Consider the following 22,953-nt stretch of genomic DNA (forward strand, 5'->3'; position numbering starts at 1 on the left):
AAAACAGTATATAATACTCCAGTATATCGTCGTTGTCGGGCGCAAACCTCTAGTCGTAGCTCCAAGTTTCAAATTTGTACGTTCTTTCGCAAAGTAAAGCCCTGCTTCGTCATACAAGGCCGTCACACAAAAGCAGTGAAAACAGCAGATCGGCTGTTTTCACTAGGTTAAATATTTTTTTAAATGGTAAATGCAAAACGTACGGTTTTGGACATACAAGGTTTTCATCGGACAACGATGATATAATACTCCAGTAAAGTAAAAATCTTACTCAAGTACAGCACTTACACTTAGTTACTTTCCATCACTGCTAAAGAGAGGAGTCACATTTCAATAAGTAACATTTGACATGCCATGAGGCAAAAAAGAAAAGTGACTATCCATGACCTTGGGAAATTGCATGCCTGTGCGCTAAAAAAATTGAGACAGACTTTGTCTTTTGGCACGAAATTAGCAAACTAATTAGCCTTTCACACCCTGGTGATACTGTACAATGTATGCAGGGAGTGTGATAACACAAACATCCTTTTCTGCATGCCCTGAAGAAAGCCATAAAGGCCGAAACATGGTTGATCCATTTTTAATTTACATTACAAATTGTAATTTCACAGTACCTGCAGTGACAATAAAGGCACTGAATAGAAGTGAAAAATACAGACAATTTCATGAAATCAATCAATTAATTGGTACCTACCACTGTACCAATTAATCAGAGGTGATTCATAGGCCCATCCAATTATGAATTCCTGTATTCAAGGACAAATCTAAGCCCTTGAAACATAGCCTCCCTATTCTGAAGGGAACATTCGCTGAAATTAGCACATTGTCTATTTTCAGCAGAGAGAGAGTAAAAATAAATAGAGGATCAAGTACAGGGCCAACCTGGTCAACTAAGTGTTTAGTGTTAGTGTTACACACTTCAATTAAATGATGAGTCCATATCTGTGTAGTCTCGCGTAGCCAGACAACTATTCCGCAATCTCTGAATGCTATATAGAGTCTGGAACTACAGCTCCCATCGTTCTTCTTTCGATGCCCCAGACTGTATGACGGGAGCATTTGCAAATCGCGGAGTCAACAACAGTCTGGCCACGCGAGACTAATATACGTGTGGTTCATGCTCATTTTCGAGGTCGCTTATCGCCCTAAGGTGTCTCACTAGTGTAGATCTGCTACTTTGGAATGGGAAAGTAACAGTTTTGGACCACCCGACAGAGACGATATGCATTTGAAATCTTGTTTGAAATGACCAAACCGGCCTACCCAGGTACCGATGATGTCACAGCAGGGCAGGTTTCAGAACTGTCCACAGCCCTCCTCTGAGACACGGAGCGATCAACCAGAAATGGTGCAATATAGTGAGGAGGACCAATTATATGAAGACGAATGAAAATGGGTGAAGTGCTTCGATAACTCTAGAGAGTATACAAATAGACCCATTAGGATCCAATAGCAGGCATTGACACTAAGGCTTGCCCTGCACCTGCCCCCGGCATGTAAATAAAACGTTGGGGCAGGTGAAGTTTGCTTTCAGGTTGCCCGACCGGGCAAGTGCTCATTTGAGACAACCATCTATAAAGACAACACAAGATATCTGTCACGAGATATAAGTGTGAAACCATAGACATTTTTAATCATAGCTATAGGATTTGGATTTGGAGGTATTGAGGTATGACATTTTTTATTGCACAGCCCCAGAAAGTAAAGAAATAATTGTCAAATTTTACCTATCATTTTATAATGGACAATTTACTTTTCGGGAAAGTGGGCATGACCTTTGGGCAAGTAGAACATGACCTGTACTTGCCCGACGGACAGGTGCCTCTGACGTTAGTGTCTGTCAACCCCTGCAATAGACACTCCCAGACTGTAACAAAAAGTACTCTATGCTCAACAGGACAGACGGGTATTCAGTGCTTTAGCAACTTTGGAATGTCAGATATCTAGATGTGAGTTATATATTTATTAAGTGTGGGTTGTAGAGCTTGCCAACGCCGTGGGCTTGTTTCATAACGTTGACTAATTAGCATGCCCTCATTCGTTCCAAATCTTTCCAATTATTGCACCGAATCAAAACTGTGAGATATGTTACTGTTTAATGAAACACTCTCTCTCGCCTGTGACAGACGCACGCACGCACGCACGCACGCACTTCTGAATACAAATACAAATTGATATGAATTTGGCTGTCAAGCTCACCAAATAAAGTAGTAAAAACTTAAAGGGATATTTCACTTAAAAAAAACAACAACTTTGGGTCATTTTATTGTATTACATTTTTTCCATTTCCCCCAAAAGATATTAGGAACAAGGAAGATAGCCCGCACTCACTTTTAAATCAGTAGACTGAAGAAGACTTTAACCAGTCGAAACGTTTATCTTACTGCTGCTTGTCAATAAAAAAAGCTTGGAGCGATTTAAAAGTGAGTGCGGGCTATCTTCCTTGTTCCTATATTACTGCACTGTCAGTTATAGCTCGGCACCGAAGAACGGAGGATGTGCGTTTTTTTCTCTTTTGAACCCAAAAAGATATTAAAAATAAATTAAAAAAAGACACGGACAGCTCACGTAATAGGAGGACATTACGAGTCACCAGAACAAAAGACGTGTGTTTTGATGAATCTATCTATCATGGTTAAAATGGAGTTTGAAGTTACAATGGGTTTGTATATAGGAAGGAAGGGGCCCTGTGTGGAGAGTGTCTGATAAAGTGAATAATCTAAATATTGAATCAAGCAAATTAAAATCTGTCCAGGGTGTTCACAAAAGCCTAGAGTAGAGTAGACAATTTGAAAGTGAAATAATTGTTCTTAGTTGCTTTCACCACTGTTTGAGAGTATGAAAGGTTTTCCTTCCCGTGTGGGTGTTGTGTTTTGCGAGGGCGGTTGCAAACGACGCCACAATTTAATGAGCTGTATCCAATTACAGCCAACGTACAATAAAGGCTTGGTGGAACAAACGGCAACCTAATCTGATCTGACAACTTTATTTTTCTTTTTTTTGGCACAGCTAAAGTTCAATCGTTTGTTTTCCCGTTCTGTTCATTTCTGTGAGACGTGTCTGGCAAGGAAGTGAAACTTTCAAGCTTACCCTGCAAAAGCACACACACACGCACACGCACACGCAAAAATATTTGTCAGCTAGGGTAATTCTTGGTCTCATTCACTTACAATACACAAATATGCTTTAACCCTCTAAGGCCCGCATTAAGAAATACTTGAAATAAAAAATTGAAAAAAATCAGATGGTGTTGTAGGAGTCCTATTAAGAGGAAAATGTAATGTTTTTTTCAAAAAAATGTTTTTGTAAGATTTTATAGCCATAAATCAAAAATCATAAATCATGCTCTAATTTACATATGGGGGATATTTTTCACAATAACAACATATGTACATGTTCTAGACATTCTAATGATCACCAAAAAAAATAGTACAGGCATTTTACTTATGTTTTTGTGAGGTATAGCTTCCATGAAAAAGTGAGATGTTGTTCGTCAAAACTCTGGAATTTCAGCGGGTGTGGCGGGTGTGAATGTCAGCCCCTGTGGGGGGTATTTATATGCAAATATTGTGACCAATGGCATTGTAATACTAAACAATAGAATCCAATGGTGGTGTTTAGGTGGTAGGGGGAGCTAAAATAAAATGATTTAAACCTTTTTTTGGATAAAATAGAAACGTTGTAATATTACAACCGTGGGCCTTAGAGGGTTAAGTGAGATGTGAGGGGTCTAACTAGGTGTTTTTAATTATTCTGAATTCATTGCAAGCATTTGTTTTGCACGAAAAACATTCCTTGGTCCTTGGTAAGGAATTTATTCCCAAGGTTTAATTTAAAATTCCCTGACTATACTTGTGAGAGAGGCGAGGAGCAAAATCGGCTGAGGTTTTGGACAAGGTTGACGGCCCCTCGCGGCTTGGGAGCTTTTGGCTACGCTCCCTTCATGGCAGGGAACATTGAGGGTAGCAACATTTTCATAAAATACCAAATAAGTGTTTATTTATTTTTATTTACATGTCTCCCACGTCCACTGTGCTTTTTGCGGAGACGCGCATTTAACATAGAATGACAGACAAATAAAACGCAGTAATGGGTAGGAAAAAAGGGGGGAAATAACCAAAGAAGTTTTTATTCTTATTATTTTCACGTCGCTCGCTACCACTGTGCTTTTAGCGGAGACGCGCTTGACACAAGATGTCTCCCGCGTACTCTCCCTCTCTTTTTGCGTCAACCTATAGGGGGGCGTCAACCAGGGGCACCGGCGGGCCATGCCAGTGGCGTCAACCTTGTCCCAAAACAAAACCTCAGCTTATTTAGCTCCTCGCGTGAGGGAGGGGACAAACATACAGTAAAGGACAGAATTGCACATGCAGTAGACACATACTGTACACACGGCAAACACCGGGGCGGGGGAGGACAGACATGTTTTGCACATGCACAGTACAGTGTATACTGTACATACAAAGAGTACACACAGACAAACTCTGCTAACCCAAAAGTTAATCATCTGTTTGGGGAGGTCGACTGTTCCCGCACGTGAGAAAGGAAGGCCTCGTGAAAGAAAATGCTACCAGACAGTTCATATTTTCTGTGTGTGTCATTTTTCCAACAGCCTTGATCATGCAGAGAAAAATAAACTACAACACAGAAGCTACATAACCAGGTGCTCAAAGGAGATAACAAATAAAAAGTATTTTTCTCAAAGTGCTTCTGGGATCAGCTGGGAATGAAGGCTTAGAAAAAGAGGCGATCCGAGTGGGCGAGACTGGCGAGTACTCAACAACAACGACAACAACAACAACAACAAAAAAAGTGGAGGAGACCCAGTAAACACTAGCCGTCATTTAGCCCAATGGTTATGTTTAGCCCTCATTTGAACCGTCTATCGTCAGTCTGTCTATAGACCGATTGTAGCTGATTACATTTAATCCATTATTCCATACTTGTTGATTAAAAAAACAGCTTTAATATCCACACCTGGTTTTCAAATATTGGACTAAAGTAATATTAAGAGCCAATTTCACTATATAGTCGAGTTGAGTTGTAGCCGTCATCTGAACGCTAGCCATGTAACGATATATTACCGTTTCAGGACAAACGTGTGTTAGACCATCTTTTTTTTTAAATACATTTTTATCAAGTTGTTCATTATCGGATGCTAACAGTATCTCCCGGTTCTACCTTAATAGTTGATTGCATCCACTGAGCAGTTTCTGGCCATTGCACGTCTAAAAGACGTGCTGGTCAATACCTTTGAAACATTCTAAAAGTGTAATAAATAATTGCATAATGCCGTGGTACGCTGCTCATGACAGCATACTATTACTTCTCTGAGTTACATAATTCATTCTGACACCAACAGCCACAAACACACAAGACTGCATGTCTCCCACCCCCACCATACGATAATGATTGATTAAATACAATCGTTTTATAGCTATGCATCAATATAAAGTAGTTTGTGTTGTCAAACAAAAGCTGTGCCGTGGTCTAGGGGTAGGGCACAGGTTTCATAAGTAGAAGGTCTGGAGTTCGAACCCCGGCGACTCCCAGTGTCAAATAAGAACAGTGTAAGAAATCGTTACAAATACGTTCAGCTGCGGTGGTTCGAGTAGCAGACGGCGCTCAGAACGAAGGAATAATGATTTTAAACCTTGCTGGCTGCCATCAATTTCACTACATTTTCACTACTTTCGGCGGCCGCTAGGGGCCGCTAAAGGCGTTTAAATGGCGGTTATGTATAACCGTCATTTAAACTTTAAATTCTAAACTCGTCACAGACCGGATCTAGCTATACGTCTGGTTAGGGCGAAGACGTCATATGAACGTGTTCTAACCACCAAATTGCTTAGTGGGGAGTATATAGAGTTAAAACAAACTTTAAAGATGGGGTGCTGTGAACCCCCATGATGATCAGGTATTATGATTATACTAGGAGGAAGAGTTTTTTCTAAAAAGAAGTCTACAGAAAGTGTTAAAATGATGTTGTTATGTGGCCACACCCACCTGTTCATTAAAGGGGTACTGTCACCTAAACTGGTACTGAGTTAACATTTTTATGATGTCATTGCGGGAATGCGCAATTATAAGCCAATCAAATTAATTGACTGTACTTAGACTACTTACTGTGGTCAGCTGTTGTTGGAGGGTGAGGGGCAGATTATACTGTGACATGAGTTTCAGACTATTTCAGACCGTTTTCAGAGAGACCATGTGACCTACTTTATCATACTATTATAATTTCAGGGCGTGTCAGCGGGCCTTTAAGTATGTTGTCAGGTGGGTGGTAACTCAACTGATGGTGTGTTGGGGGGGATTATTTTATGATGTCATTAACTCTGTGTTTTTCAATCGGGCCTTTTGAAAGTACAAAACTATGACACCACCTCTTTAACTCCATACACATACGAAACAGAAAAAAAGTACAAAACTATGGCACCACCTCTTTAACACATTCTGCGCCAGCTTTTCACCACTAGGGGCGCCCAATGGCCACAGAAATCACCATAGATATACGCTGGCACATGCACAAGCCGTGCGCAGCCATGACGCGCCTGAACACTTTCCTTTGTGGATGACCTGGAACAGAATGAAGTTAGCTTGAAGTTAGCTATTGGCTACCAAGCATTTTAGAAGCCCTATTTTCGGCGATTTAGCCATGCTTAAACCTTGCACACCTCATGGATATACTTGGAATAGAGAAAATGAGCTCTAAAGATCCTGGATTGCATTGGAGTGGATGGGAAATATCGGCGGCGCGACGCTCTCGCGGGCCGTGTAAACAGATGACGGCCGGCGGCCCGGCTCGAAAATTTAGCCCGGTGCTTCGGTAAGGCCTCTGGATTTTTTTATTTTTTTTTAAAAGCCGGACTAGTTCGGGATCGGCACAATAAGAGTTAATATATTGTCTCCTCTCTGTCGGGTGGAAACCTCTTATTTATGTCCAAAACTATGACTTTCTTTTAAACTATTAAAAAGGTCATACAAGTCCTTAAATTGTCACTCAACTGTCATGTGGGGGCTCCCTTGGGGGTCCCGACCCACAGGTTGAGAAACACTGCTCTATACCAGTGGTTTTCAAAGTGGGTGACGGGGCAGTCCAGGGGTGCTGCTGCGAGATAATTTTGATAATATTTGGAATTTATTTGGACACTTGAAAAAATACAAAGTTATTTTCAGTCAGTTCTAACCAAAATGGCTATTATATCAATGTTTCACTCGCAACATAATCACAAAAATATCGTCACTGCCGGGCAGAAACCTCGTATCTCCAAGTTTCAAATGTGTACGTCTTTTGGTAAAGCAAAGCTCTGCTTCATCATACAAGACTGTCGCACGAAACTAGTGAAAACAGCAGATCAACAAGCACACAACGCCTCGCGATTCGAGGCGTTGTGTGCTTGTACCGGTAGATCGGCTGTTTTCACTAGTTACCAGACTAGTTTAGTACATTCTATAGATGATGAATACAAAACGAACGATTTTGGACATGGGGTGATCACTGCTTGCCTCCTGTGAATTGTTTTATTTTTATTTTTGTTTATTTTCTGTTTATTTTGTTGCTGAGTGAGGTCAGCAGACAAAGTGACGTGAGTGAGATGAAAAAAACCTGGGTGAAATGTGCCAATCTCAACAGGAAACAACGGTACAAGGTTTCCACCCAACAACGACGATATGCTATAAATATAAGGTGCTGGGAGTGAAAATTATAATCGGATTAAAAATAATTCATGGGGTGCCCTAAGACAAAAAAGGTTGGGAACCCCTGCTCTATACATAATGACACACACACACACATGACCCGACCAGTGCGACTCACCTGAGAAGGAGCGTTGACCACGGACAGGTTGTATCCGTAGAGATAGGACGACCCCAGAGCCCCGAAGAAAGCTGCGTTCACCAGACAGGCTGTGATTGGCGGCCGCTGAAAGCAGAGCAGTATAATCAGAGAGTGGTGTCACCGAGGGGTCCGAAAATGAACTCGTTACGTCACCCATTTCAGCTCTAAAGTGATGCAGCGTCGCGAATATCGGCATTTTTAGGTAAATATACAACATTAGAACGGTTTTAAAGTATTTTACAGTGACAACTAAAGTCTCTGTAATATTTACTTGGTACTATTGCCAAAAAACGATGTAAAATAACATGGTTAATAAAATTCGAATAAGATATCAGGAAATAACCTGTGATATTTTTTCTTTCATTTGTCTGAATCGATTATTTTTATAAAGGTGAAAGTCGTTAGGAAATAATGTTTTGAGCTGCTGCTCTCGTTCATTTAGCAGACTTCCGGTTAGATATTTGTCACTATAGAAGCTCCTCCCGAGCCGCCATTGGACTCGCCCCATGAAGTGAACGTAGTTGGCCTAACTCTCCATTCTAGGGCTCTGGCTGAAAGAGGGGGTCATCCATGAAAGATAAAGGCACGCGCACACACACACACACACACGCACGCACGCACGCACGCACGCACGCACGCACGCACGCACGCACACACACACACACACACACACACATGCATGTTAGAGGAACTGATGTTTCACAATTATGAGTATCTCATTTGAGGTCATACGTGTTCAAGTTTCAGAGGGTGTACAAATGGTAACATGGACCAGTAATACACTCTCAGCGTTGTTTTTTTTTGTTTATACTTGGAGTAAGAAGTATTGAATGCTTTAACCAGTGAAAAATAGCAGATATACAAGCTCACAGCGCGGCACCGAGTGCCGCGCTGCGAGCTTGTAGATCTGCTATTTTTGAAAAAGTCGTGAAAATGAGTGCAAATCTTTGAATATAATGTATGTTCAAAGCGAACGCTTGTAACTCAAATTTTGCTTCTGGGGGGGGTCCCTGGAACTAAATATTTTGAGATGGGGGTCCGTGGCCAAATATTTTTTTTTGGGGGTCCTTCACATGAACATTTTTGAGAACCACTGACACAGTAGTCTCTCAAGAACATACTAACTGAGCTCCAGTTAAGTGAAAAGGACCTTTTCTTTGATGATGGCTAGCCAGATTGCTGAAATAGAAACATAGGTTTTTAAAAAAAAACGTAGAAGGATTCAAAAGAAACTTATAGAATCGGGTCAAAATTCTACTTTTAACGACTTTTCAAAAATAGCAGATCTACAAGCTCGCAGCGCGGCACCGAGCTTGTATATCTGCTATTTTTCAATAGTTAAAGCATAAAATAATGATACGCAATAATGTGTACCCGTTCTAAATTAAAACAAAATAAAATCTCACAGCTGACAATGTTTGTATGGCCCAAGTCCTAATGTGCAATTTGTGAAACGATGTGAAAAGAGGCCCCCAACACACCAGCGCCGTTTCCTAAACCAGGGGTCTTCAACAGGGGGTCCGGGACCCATAGGGGGTCCTCAGAGTTACTACAGGGGGGCCACCAAATCTTTGTGTGATAAGAACATTGTTTTATTACGTTAACCACTTGAACCCTATAGCATCCCTATTCTGAGTGGAACATTAGCCAAAAATAGGAGATCTACAAGCTTGCCTTTTTGGCAAAGAGGTTTGTAGAGGGAGAGCAGAGTATTTGATGGTTCAAGTGGTTAAATGTCTGAAAATACACATGTTGTCCTCCAACATGATGACAGTGCTGTAAAACAAGCAGGGACGTGCTGGGCCCCTGATTCAGCCCGGGAAAAAGAGTTGGAGAGGCCCTCATTGCGCGCTATGTAAGGGATAAATACTGGCTCCGCGGGGGTTGTCCATATATATCATCCCGACGGACTGATCTCCCCGAGGCGCTAGCCGGTGGGGGGGTTACAGTACCGAGGGGAGTTATCAGTTATCAGTTATCAGTTATCAGTGGCTTAAAATATTTTTAAAAACATTCTTGAGAGCAACGTTTAGTTGTAAATGTCGCTGTGTGGTTGTTTACATGGCTGACATGTTGGATACAGCACAAGATTCACCCAGCAGCTTGACTGCAGCAGGTGCTCTGAGTCTTTGATTAGGCAGCTGTCTGTTATAGAGCGGTCTGTTATCCAGAAATAACAGACCGCTGATTTCAGCAACAGACCAATCAGAATCAAGCTTTCAAACAAGCCGGGTAATGATCTCTCTCTCTATAGCGCTGCTGCTGCTACTCAAAGATTTGCCATTTCAGATCATGGCAAGTGACAAGCCAGTGGGCCAATTACATGAGTTATATTTCGTCATTGTCGGGTGGAAACCTTGTATGTCCAAAACCATTTTAAAAATAATTTAAACTATAGTGAAAACAGACGATCCACAAGCACACAACGCCTTGCAGTGCGAGGCATTGTGTGCTTGTAGATCGGCTGTTTTCACTACTTTTGTGCGACGGCCTTGTATGATGAAGCAGGGCTTTGCTTTGCGAAAAAATTTACAAATTTGAAACTTGGAGATATTAGGAGGTTTCTGCCCGACAGTGACGATTTACTTTGTTGGCCGCCCAGCCCCAAAAATGGAACGAAGGCCGACATTTTATTCTTATTTTTTTCCTAATGGCCAGCCTGGGCCGGCCGGGAATGAACCGGCCGTTCGGGAGTTGTCCCGCTTTTCCCAATGGCCAGCACGTCCCTGAAAACAAGCCTAAGCTGTCTAAGAAACCTATGAACATGTTTAATCTGCAACACAATTTTATACAATATGTAGTACTTTGGGGGTCCCTGCTTCATCTCTCTCTCAGCTAAGGGGTCCTTTCCCTGAAAAAGTTGGAGACCCCTGTCCTAAACAACTAACACAATGTGTATAGAGCAGTGTATCAAAAAAGCAACTGGTTTAGGCACCGTTGGTCCGACCAGTTTAACATTCACCAGGTTAGCATTCACTAGCGTTGGCAGGTTAGCATTTCACCAGGTCAGCATTCACTAGCGTTGGCAGGTTAGCATTTCACCAGGTCAGCATTCACTAGCGTTGGCAGGTTAGCATTTCACCAGGTCAGCATTCACTAGCGTTGGCAGGTTAGCATTTCACCAGGTCAGCATTCACCAGTGTTAGTTTTACTGAGAGGTTAGGGTTAGGTTTAGTTGTATATCGTCCCCCCGACTTTCGGCACCTCCGTGCAGCCAATCACAAGCTTCTGCTGCCTTAACCCTGTTGCTTTTTTTGATACACTCGGACTGAAAGACCTGCAAAAAACGCTCTCCCGTTCTACAAAGTACTGCCATTCTGCCAACCAGGTGAGGAAATCAAAAGCCCTTTTGCTCTTCAGACACGAGCAGGGGCGTCAATTGCGTATGGCAGGGGTATGGGTTGTATTTCTACATTCCAGTACATATACTTTTACTTAAAGGGGAAGACCACCCATTTTCAATATTGAACTATGTCATTAATATACCTTAGAGGAGTTGTGTGGAAATAGAAAAAAAGTTCCTGCTCTTCTGTGTTGCCTAGAACTGGAGGATTGATTTTGGGGTTTGTATTGTAAAGTACAACTTGATGACATCACACATTGTACTTTACAATACAAACCCCAAAACCAATCCTCCAGTTCTAGGCAACACAGAAGGGGGGGAACTTTTTTTCTATTTCCACACAACTCCTCTAAGGTATATTAATGACATATAGTTCAATATTGAAAATGGGTGGTCTTCCCCTTTAAGTAAAACCTATAAGCAGAGATGCTTTTATCGGCATGCATGTTCCGAAGCCAAGGGATTTCAACACAGGACATTCCATGACCTGCAGTCGAGGACAGCGTTGTTTGGATGTCCTTGGGAGTGCCAGACAAAAACAACTATTAATTGCTACAGGGAGGCGGTCTTTTTGTAGAGCAAAACCTGCTGGAAGTTAATAGGTCCGCCAGGATGTCCCACCACAGACTGAGATTTTATACTGGGGTTTTATTTTTGGATAAAGAAAGAAAATGAGCTCTGTAGCAAACAAATGCTATTCAAATGTTTTGAATAGCATTCAGGATAGTCTCCACAAATCAACACATTTAAAAATGAATTGGAACAAAATAACTTCTTTTCAATCACACAAAAAGATTTTAAATTCATGGTTTGGCTCAAAGCCATTCTTTATGGTTAGGTCTTGTGACAGCAGGTACATACGAGTGTCCCGGTTGGTTGGTGAGAGAGATACAGGGAGACTTGTGTATTTTGTATTTTGTTGTTTCATCCAACAACAATATTACAAAGTAGGGGGCATGGTGGCGCAGTCGGTAGTGCTGTCGCCTCACAGCTAGAAGGTCCTGGGTTCGATTCCCGCCCGGGGCGCTGTGGGCACTGGGGGGGGCATGTTCTCTCCTCCGCGTCATCAGTGCCCACACCCTAGGAGGGGTTGACAAAACGGCCTTTCTGTGTGAGAGAGTTTGCATGTTCTCCCCGTGTCTCCTAGGGTAGGTACCCTCGCAAAAAACATGCAGTAATCCTGGTCTCTATACTGACTCCCCCTGGCAGCCGGGGGACCCTATTGGAGGGGAAAGGAACTGGTTGGAATAACGTGTTCCTTCCACACGCTACTTCCAGGTGAAAAGAAGCAACTTGGACTCGTCATGCATAGATTGATGTCAGTCCGTGGTCTCCCCAGGTTGGCAGAGGGAGTGTAGCGCCCAGGATTACATTAGATAAATGACACCGGGTCAAAATCGTGGGATTAAAATGTAGGAAAAAAATATATAATAATAACACTACTGATGCAAAAACTTTGTCACATCATCAGTGTTGTTTCCTGGAGCCACTGTGTGTTTCGGGGTCTTGCAGCAGACTCCAGGCAACCCGACAGAGACTGCTAAGACTCCGGGCCTGTGTCCAGGTGGCACGATGCTATACTGCCCCCACTGTCTCTGGTGGGGGCTTAGGGGGGGGCAGGCGAGCTGTTAGCACTGGGTGTTTGGCGACACTAGGAGGCTCTGGGCATTGCGGGTTGCCTCCGGGCCTGGCTGGCTCCCTCCTGCGTCTGACCAGAAGTGACTTCTGTGAATTGTGTGTCGCCGTTGCCGCTGGGCAGCAAACAATCTCATTCTGTCTTTGTGGATGTTTAAACCCTCCTCCTTGCAGGTTTTACCACAGTCTTTTTGGGTTCTTCCTCACAGAAGAAGTGGTTTGGGCTGCCAACCCTCTCCACCCTGGGCCGCCGTCCAGGCGAAAAACAATAATTCTGGGCCCAAAACCAAATGAAATCAATATGAATAGGCCCTATGCACAGCAGCCATTTTGGAGAGAAGTTGGATGGTCTTCTCACTTCTATTCCTTCAAAGGTGTTACCAATGATACTAATGAAGGCTCTGTTCCATTTCATGTTGCACAGTGGTTCTCAAACCTTTTACGCCTGCATTTGGTTCCATTTGAACACTCTCAGAGTAACACCTTTTAAGGGGTCATTTGAAACCCCCAAGGAAGCACAGGGGTCCCTGGGCCACACTTTGAGACCCACTGGTGTAGCAGAGTGTTTCTAGTGAGCCAACATGCACACTATCAGCACCCTGACTCTGTTTGAGCAGAATGGAACAGAGCCTTCATTAGTATTATTGGTAACACCTCTGAAGGAAGTGAGAAGACCATCCAACTTCTAGCCAAAATGGCTTCTGTGCATAGAGCCTAATGACTGGACAGAACTCTGTTTCACGAGACAAGAGGGGAACATACATTTTATAGTCAGACCTTGGCTGCTAATATCGCCTGACAGCATGTCGCGGGTTCGATTCCCGATCCCGACAAGTTGACAACCTTTGCTGCCTCTCACTCCCCATCTCTCTCCCAATTTCCTGTCAGTTTACTGTTCGCTATCAATTAAGGCAGAATAATCCCCCAAAATATCTTTAAAAAAAACAAGGGAGAATAGCCAAAGACGTAACATTTAAGCAACCTACAGATAACTACAACATAATACCTACAGCACTAACTACTATTAACACATGAAATGACAATGCAACTGATCTGTAAAAAAAAGAAGAAAAAAAATCTAAATCAGAATAACACATTCAAACTAATAAACCCCAGTCCCTCCCCATATGCAAAAGCAAACATGGTGCAGTCCAATTAATTACATTTCAAGCTACTGTAGTTCTGTAGCAGCTGGTCTCTTTACTTGACCAGCCAATTAACTCCAGGAGCACTCCTCAAAACTTCAAGTTCAAAAGAAAACTAATCAACTTAAATGCAAATTGAATGACTACCAATAGAACAACTTGACCCTAGGTTAACTAAATGCATGAGCATTCCAATCAGTAACCTTCCCATCGAACGTGCAATAAAGACTGTGCCATTTAACCGGTTCTGTGTGCAGTCATTTGTGTCAGTAAAATGTAGTGCTGATAAATATATATATATATATATATATATATATATATATATATATATATATATATATATTTATATATATATATATATTTCGTATGTACCAGGGCATTAACGACTTGTGATTTTTTCAAGTCGAGTCGACTCAGTAAAAAGTTAAGTTGAAGTCGACGTTTGATGACGTCATCACATCACACACGACCTACCAAATATTTGGGGGGTCCCCAGATGATTAACTTAATGTGTAATATTGTTTTCTCACTCAACAGTAAACAAACCAACATAAAGTTGAGGGTATCTTCACATTTAAGTGAAGATACCCTCAACTGTATGTGCCAATTTAAGGACTTTTCAATACCTCTAAAATGACAAATTAATCATTGTCCAAATTGTCAAATATATAGAGGCAGAAATTGTGAAAATAGCCAATCTACATGCTCACAACGCCTTGCATCGTGAGGTGTTGTGAGCATGTAGATCTGTATTTTCACAATAGAACCATGTTATACCAAATGTAATGTAGCACTTTAATATTGGATCATTCCGTTCTTGACAATAAGCAATACTACTGTTTGAATGCTGTACAGACGCACACATGGAGCAAAAATAATGATAGAAAAAAATACAAAGGATATATATTTTTTTCAACTTCGACTTTCTCTGGTGGGAGTCGACTTGTGTAATGAAGTCGACTCGACTTTTTCGTTAATGACCTAGTACAGGGTTCCCCAATAGGCGGCCCGCGGGCCATTTGCGGCCCGCGGGGGGCTACTGTCTGGCCCACACCAACCCCAGTAATAATGGTGGTATAAGAGCAGCAACAACACTAGTATATCGTCATTGTCGGGTGGAAATCTCGTATCTCCAAATTTGTACGTTCTTTCGCAAATCATACAAGGCCGTCGCACAAAAGTAGTGAAAACAGCAGATCTACAAGCACACAACGCCTCGCACCGCGAGGCGTTGTGTGCTTGTAGATCGGCTGTTCTCACTAGTTTAAATCATTTTTAAAATTATAAATTCAAAACGAATGGTTTTGGACATACAAGATTTTCACCCGACAACGACGAAAACTGTCGCTGGAGTAGCGGGAACGCCACCGTCGCCCCCTGCAATGTTGTGGCCCTCGGCTTGGTACCCTAGATATAGTTCAGCCCTTGGGGAAAACTAATTGGGGAACCCTGCCCTAGTATTGTGCATACTTAAACAATTCTACAGTGACAAAAACACCCCACAAAGTGGGGACTGTTCTTTTCTATTCCTCACGATATTGCAGCAGCATCAACAACAATAGTTGAAACTGTGGCATATTCAGCACATTATAGGCAGGCAGGGAGTGCCCATGGGCCCAAAAGAAAGACAGCCATAGTGTGGGGGGGTCAATATGTCCCCCCTACCCTGCTGTGGCAGACCTGGCACACCGAGGAAAAGGCAGGATCAGCAATTATGATGTCCTACTTGAGGCTGATTGCTCAGCAGAGAGGAAGGTGGTTGTTAGGTAAGAGAACAAAGACGACCCTCTTAGAGGAGGAAAGAATAATAATAGAGAGAGAGAAAAACTGAACCGTGTGAACCTTGAAGACATGCTGAGAAGGAATTGAAGTGTGACGCATGGCAAAAATACTATCTCACGGCTTTCTGGAAGATTGAACATGCACATATTGCTAGTTTAACTTCAAATGGTCTTTAATGTTAAAATAACTAATAACCGAAAATAGTCTATCTGCAAAACTTTTACTGCAAAACCTTTACTGTAGACTATTTTCAGGGCATGACACATTCCATAGAACAGAGGTTCCCAAACTTTTTTGGCTCAGGGCACCCCTATAAATATTATATTCATCCGAGGCACCCCTACATTATATTAATAATTTTCACTCCCAGCAACTTATATTTATGGCATATTCTAGCAATTATGTTGCGAGGAAAACGTTGAGATAATAGCCATTTTGGTTAGAACTGACTGAAAATAACTTTGTACTTCAAGTTTAAAATGATACTAAATATTTTTTTAAGTGTCCAAATAAATTCCAAATATTATCAAATTATCTCGCGGCACCCCTGGACTGCCGTCACGGCACCCCAGGGTGCCCCGTCACCCACTTTGAAAACCCCTGCCATAGAAGACACGCCGACTTCTTTGGAATCCAAATCAGTTGTGGCGACTGAGAACTTTAATCCAATTTGATTTCTAAAGGCTTTAGGTCTAATACAATATTGTATTTTAATGATTACATTATCTGGGGACTGCTCCTTGTTCATATAGCTAACCAGTGCTGACAGCTGCAAACAGTTTCTCTCGCGCACAGATGCTTGGAGGCCGTTTAGTTTGGCCTCAGTACAAATTGAAGGAAGATACCAAGGAAATGTATCAAGCTCAATTTGTGTGCGAATGGTCCATTAATGTAATCACACTTGATTCCAACATATGGTGCTACAGAACTTATTGAATCAACCACAACGACGAGATTCTGTGCAGTGGTGGAAAAGATATTAAACGTTTCAATATTCTCCAATGTACTGTAGAAATACTATGTTACAAGTAAAAGTCCGGAATTCCAAATTTACAATTTACAAAAGTATTGGTATCAAAATGTACTTGAAGTACCAAAAGTAGAAAATACTTTTGAAAACAGGACTGTTAATGTATGTAATGTTTTGTAATAAAGTGAAGTGGAGTAAAAGTACAATGTTTGGATCCGAGATGTAGTGGTGAAAATTGGAAAAAAACTCAAGTAAAAGCACAAATACCTCAAAGTTGTACTTAGTTACTTTACACCACTGACGACGAGGTTCTGTGATATTATGGAAGGGGCTACGCAATGGGTTGAGTTCACACATGTGTTTGTAGAATCAGAAGAAGGATAGAGGGGTCTCTGGAATCGTCTGGATGTGTCTTTCCAGACCCCTCTTCCATTTGCAACTTTTATATCTTGCATGTATGCTTTTTACTTTCCCAATATGCAATTTCTTTTCAACAATGACGTCCTTGAATGTGTCACTCGACGACACTGCAAATGAGTTTCACTGCGTAATTTCGAGAATAAATAAATATAGAACGAATGAATTTCCATACGAAATGTGTGAGAGATCCAAAAATAAAATGGGCATGCACGGTGCCCTTGGAGCCCAAACCATTCTGCCATGAATAAACCCTCTGTCTACAATCTATTTGGCTCAAAACAAAAGGACTTTTGAATTATTTTTTAAGGTTTTTAGTTTTTGGGCTTGTATGCCTTTATACGTAGATAGGACAGTAGACTGACAGGAAATGGGGGGAGATGGGGAGTGACACGCGGCAAAGGTCGTCCGGATCGGGAATCGAACCTGCGACACCGATAGGCATCCATTCTATACAGGGTTCCCACACATTTTTACCAATTCATTTCCAAAACTTTTCCAGAATATTAACCCAATTTCCAGGACTATTTCCAGGACTATATAACAATAATTCAGCTCAATAACAGGTTGCTTACTCCTATGCGCAATGCCCAAAGACAGGTAGTGTATGCCAGTGGTTCTCAACCTTTTCAGGACGTGACCCCCGAAATAATCATATTTTAACTGGGGACCCCCCACCCTGACGAGCACTAAGAGTTGAGAAATGTTGTATAACATGGTTCTATTGTGAAAATAGCCGATCTACATGCTCACAACGCCTCGCGTTGCGAGGCGTTGTGAGCATGTAGATCGGCTATTTTCACAATTTCTGCCTCTAATATTTGACAATTTGGCCCATGTTTAATTTGTCATTTCAGAGGTATTAACAAAATCAATAACCAAAGACAATGCATAGCTATTTTTTCCAGGACCTTCCAGGACCCTTGATAAATTCCAAAACCTTTCCAGTACTGGAAAAATATTTTTCTGATTTCAAAATATTTCCAGGAATTTGATGACCGTGGGAACCCTAATCTATACCTATGTGGCAATGCCTAAGTGGTATGCGCCTGGACCAGTAGGCCAGCGGAAGCCACAGGACTTTTGAATTCTAAAGAACAAACTCGATGGAAAAAAGGGGGAGGAATCCATTGGTGAGCCACTGATGAAAAAGAAAAAGGTGTATAATTATTCTTCAGTTTCCAGCGTAATGAAAGCAAAGGTAATCTCAAATAAATCAGTCACTAAGGCTGGACTGAGTCATAATTTCACACATCAGTGACACAGGGAGATTATTTTTTGAGAACTATTTTGAAACGAAGTCGCCGATTCTGCAGCTGACTTGTATTCATTATTGGTGCAAATAAATGAATCACACTACTTTGAATTCATAGAACCACCTATATGCTCAACCTACCGTATGAGCAAAGCATGCTTTATTAACGTCCGAAAGAAATTGGTAAGGCAGACAAAGCATGACCTCTAATGGGAGAAAGAAAGATACATCAAGAGAAATAAGCAACGAGGTCTATAAAACAAGCCCAAAAGACCACTGCAGGCTACATGAGCACTTTAAACAACTATATGCATCAGATATTAGCCGATCTACAAGCCCACAACATGGTGCAATAAGACACATTATGAAAACAAATACAGTACATACGTACATGTATTATTTTTTACACAAACATGTTTGAGAACCACTGAAACAACATTAGGAAACAGGCCCAAATAAGCAGCTATACTTTTACAAACAAGCTCAAAAACCCGCAACTACGAATAATTTACAAGCAACTCCTACAGAAAATGTGTCGCATCACAACGAATTGTGAACTGCTATTTTCAGATTTTGAAATTGAAGTAGGGCTGAAGTGTTTAGTGTTTTGTAATGATAATGATAGTATTATTACTTTACACCAGGGTTTCCCAAACCTTTTTGTCTCAGGGCACCCCATAAATATCTTTTTAATCCGAGGCACCCCTACATTATAATTTTCACTCCCAGCACCTTATATTTATAGCATATCGTCGTTGTCGGGTAGAAACCGTCCAAAACCGTTCGTTTTGTATTTATCATCTATAAAATGATCTAAACAACGCCTCGCGATGAGAGGCGTTGTGTGCTTGTAGATCTGCTGAATTCACTAGTTTTGTGTGACAGTCTTGTATGATGAAGCAGGGCTTTGCTTTGCCAAAAGACGTACACATTTGAAACTTGGAGATACAAGGTTTCTGCCCGACAGTGACGATATTTGAGTGATTATGTTGCGAGGAAAACGTTGAGATAATTGCCATTTTGGTTAGAACTGACTGAAAATAACTTTGTACTTCAAGTTTAAAATGATACTAAATATTTTTTGTGTGTATTTTTCAAGTGTCCAAATAAATTCCAAATATTATCAAATGATCTCGCGGCACCCCTGGACTGCCGTCACGGCACCCCAGGGTGCCCCGTCACCCACTTTCAAAACCCTTGCTTTACCACCCGCTTCTGATGTTATCATGTCATACAATGGCCAGTGGTCAGCAGCTCTTGACAGCTCTGCCGAACAGCTCTCTCCGTCTCGCTTGAGATAAGAGCACTCTCATTTTAGATGAGAACACTCTTCTTTTCATCAGAGGTTTCTCCAAAAGATCAACACACCCTGACCATCGGGCAGACACAAAGCAGCCTGTGGATGAAGTAATTCAAACGTGTTGCCAGTCGTCGCGGTTACAGAAAACAAAGGCAGTGTATATTCATATAAACACTGCATAAAAAAGAAAGGGTCTGGAGTGCTCGGAAGTCCACCAAAGTATAAATAAGGCGCTCTTTGGTCCAGGACTCAAAATGTGCAACAAAGGGAGAAACAAAGGCTACATTCTTCTCCTGCTGACAAGTGCCACCCCACGGTGGGCAACTTTGATGATGGAGAGGGCCACTATATTTTCACACTCACTCCAGAGGGCCACAATGAATATACAGTCTTAAATAGCCGATCTACAAGCTCAAAACACGTTGCAGTGCGACACGTTTTGAGCTTGTATATCTGCTATTTTTAAATTTTTCAATGCATTTATGTTAACTTTATGAACTTAAATACAAATACATTGTGAATAAAAAAGACTAGTACTAGTCATTAAGCTACTAATTTAGAATTGTAACAGCTGAAATCAATAATATCTCAGTATTCAGATATTAACCTGCGGGCCGCATTAAGTGAAGGTGCGGCCCGCCAGTTGCCCATGTATGCTGTAGGAGCATACACGCTATGACCAATATCCCCACTTGGCTTCCCTCCCCGAACACAGGCCAATTGTGTTCGCATACCACCTGTTTCGAATGATTTCAGTGCATTGAATGAGAAATTATCAAGTGTTTTCAAGTGTTCGAATGGTCTGGTATCTCGAATACTCAATTCTGGGTATCCCGGTATCTCACAGTGGACGGTTGATCAAAACAATGAAACAGTGGCTTGATTAGTAGTGAAATGTCGACATCTAGTGGTCAACCTCAGAGGTACACAATAACAAAAACTGAGCTGAATTCCAGCATCGAACTAGATGCCATAGATTCTCTGTTTCCCGGTGTAACGCTCCACGTCACAGACCCCGACGGAGCGGCGCGGTATTGAGCGCCGATGACCCCCGTGAGTCGCCACCGAGGCGAGCGCTAGCGAGCCGAGTTGCTGCGACGAGCGGTGGGTCAGCCGCGTTACCGAGATATGTGCCGTTATGGACAGAATAGTAAATATTCAGTCCCTCACTATCCACGTCTACCCCACTGCACGTCTCCAGCACTATCCACGTCAAAGATAAATGCACAAAAAAGGAGTCACATCATCCGTTCATTAGCTCAGTCAGTAGAGCTTGGGTTCGATTCCCGTGAGGGGAATATAATATTCGAGGCGACAAATATCGGCGCATGCGTACATCAAAGTGCACGGAAACAGGATACCCTGTGGATTCAAACGTCTGATAAATGGTGAAAAAGTCCGATTGAATGCGAAGAGAGCAGTCGAAGCTGGTGCGCATACAGTAGATGCCTGACAAGGGTGATTTTGAAAACAGAGGACAAGATGTTAAAAATCCAAAGTGCCCAGGGACTGCAAGGCAAGGGTCCTACTCCCTGAGCCAGGCTTGCACTTGGCCGCATACCTAAAGGTTGAAGACTTGAGCACTGTGATGTTGAGAATAGCTGGGCAGACACTTCACAGGGGTTATCAAGACAAGTGGGTTCCTACTTTCACCAACATTTCGCTGATTTAAACTCACAACGTTTCCAGTAGGCTCAGCAGTGCACTCTGGCGTCCCAGAAGCAGCCCCCTCTGCACCTGCCCAGCCAATTATTTGGGAGACCAACTAGGGCAGGGTTCCCCAATAGGCGGCCCGCGGGCCATTTGCGGCCCGTGGGGGGCTACTGTCTGGCCCCCACCAACCCCAGTAATAATGGTGGTATAAGAGCAGCAACAACACTATAGTATATCCGCGTTGTCGGGTGGAAAACCCGTATCTCGAAATGTGTACGTTCTTTTGCAAGTATAAGCTCTGCTTCATCATACAAGGCCGTCGCACAAAAGTAGTCACTAGTTTAAATCATTTTTAAAAAGATAAATGCAAAACGAACGGTTTTGGACATACAAGATTTTCACCCGACAACGACGATATCTGAACTGTCGCTGGAGTAGTGGGAACGCCACCGTCGCCCCCTGCAATGTTGTGGCCCTCGGAAGTGGCGGCCCCAAGGGTGTGCTAGCGGGGCGATTGCCCAGGGCGGCACTTTGCGGGGGCGCCAGAAGAAGAAAAAGAAAAAAAAAAGTAGAGTGAACGCCGTGCAAAAACAGCTCAACCGTCCACTCCCTTGTCTGTTTAAATCAGACCGAATACAACAACACCACCTGGTGGTATGATAGAGGCTGGCAGCTCCAAGCAATACACTCCGCCCCCCCCCCCTCCCCTCCTTGTGATGTCATATCCACGCGCCAGTATTGAAATATTGAAAACAACAACAGCATGGAGTTCCTCACATCTGTGGACATGACTAGATATTATAATATAGTTGCTTGCCCTGAAACATCACATGGAGAGGATTATTTTGTTCTTGAAAACATAGACCTCAGGCTCTATATCAGCCAGGATATAGGAACTCTTGTCTCACTGTGCGTGACTGTGAAACAACCATTTTTCCTGACCAGCACAAAGGTAAGACAGTCAGATCATAAACCCTATTATATTAAGCCCAAAATGGTTCTGCCGCTGTGTAGAACCGAACCGATTTTAACTTAAAAAAATTCATAATATGCTTCGCGCGGCCATAGGGCGGCGCTATACTACCTGGCACAGGGCGCAATATACGTACGAACCGCTACTGGCCCTCGGCTTGGTACCCTAGACATAATTCGGCCCTTGGGGAAAACTATTTGGGGAACCCTGAGCTAGGGTCTTTCCTTTTCAGCCAAAGCCACTGGCTACTCCTCTCTGCCAGTCTGGATAACTCCTTGATGGCCTGGCGTAGGACTTGTCCGCTGATTCCCAGGTCCTTCATGAGCCTCACAGTTGATGTTGCCACAAAGCCCCGACATCAACTTCTGCTGGGCAGACCTTTGCTCTCCAGCCCCGCTGTTCTACATCTGCTGCAAGATCTGAATATCGTCCTTGGGAGAGGCTCACTTTACACCCAACGAGGATGTGTCTGAGTTTAGCTGGTGTTGAACACAGGGGGACTGATGGATACTTTAACACTGTGGCATCGAGCGCTCCAAAAAAGCCTTTATTGAAAACCATTTCATCACTGAATCGAGTTTTAAACGGTGACGGGGATAACCCATGCATAATTGCTGCCCTAAGGCCTTCTTCAGGGTAT

At 42.5% G+C, this 22,953-nt stretch overlaps 1 protein-coding gene across 1 annotated transcript in view; it reads right to left on the reverse strand.

Annotated features, from left to right (window-relative positions):
- The window catches only part of slc2a9l2 (solute carrier family 2 member 9, like 2), a 359,618-nt gene that overhangs the window by 319,276 nt on the left and 17,389 nt on the right, over window positions 1–22,953 (reverse strand). The window contains exon 3 of the mRNA XM_080728471.1: window positions 7,820–7,924. Within this exon, the coding sequence (XP_080584597.1) occupies window positions 7,820–7,924 (105 nt within the window). The remainder of the gene's footprint in view (window positions 1–7,819; window positions 7,925–22,953) is intronic.

Source organism: Nannobrachium achirus (genome assembly GCF_963921795.1).
Source record: "Nannobrachium achirus genome assembly, chromosome: 6".
NCBI lineage: Eukaryota > Metazoa > Chordata > Actinopteri > Myctophiformes > Myctophidae > Nannobrachium > Nannobrachium achirus.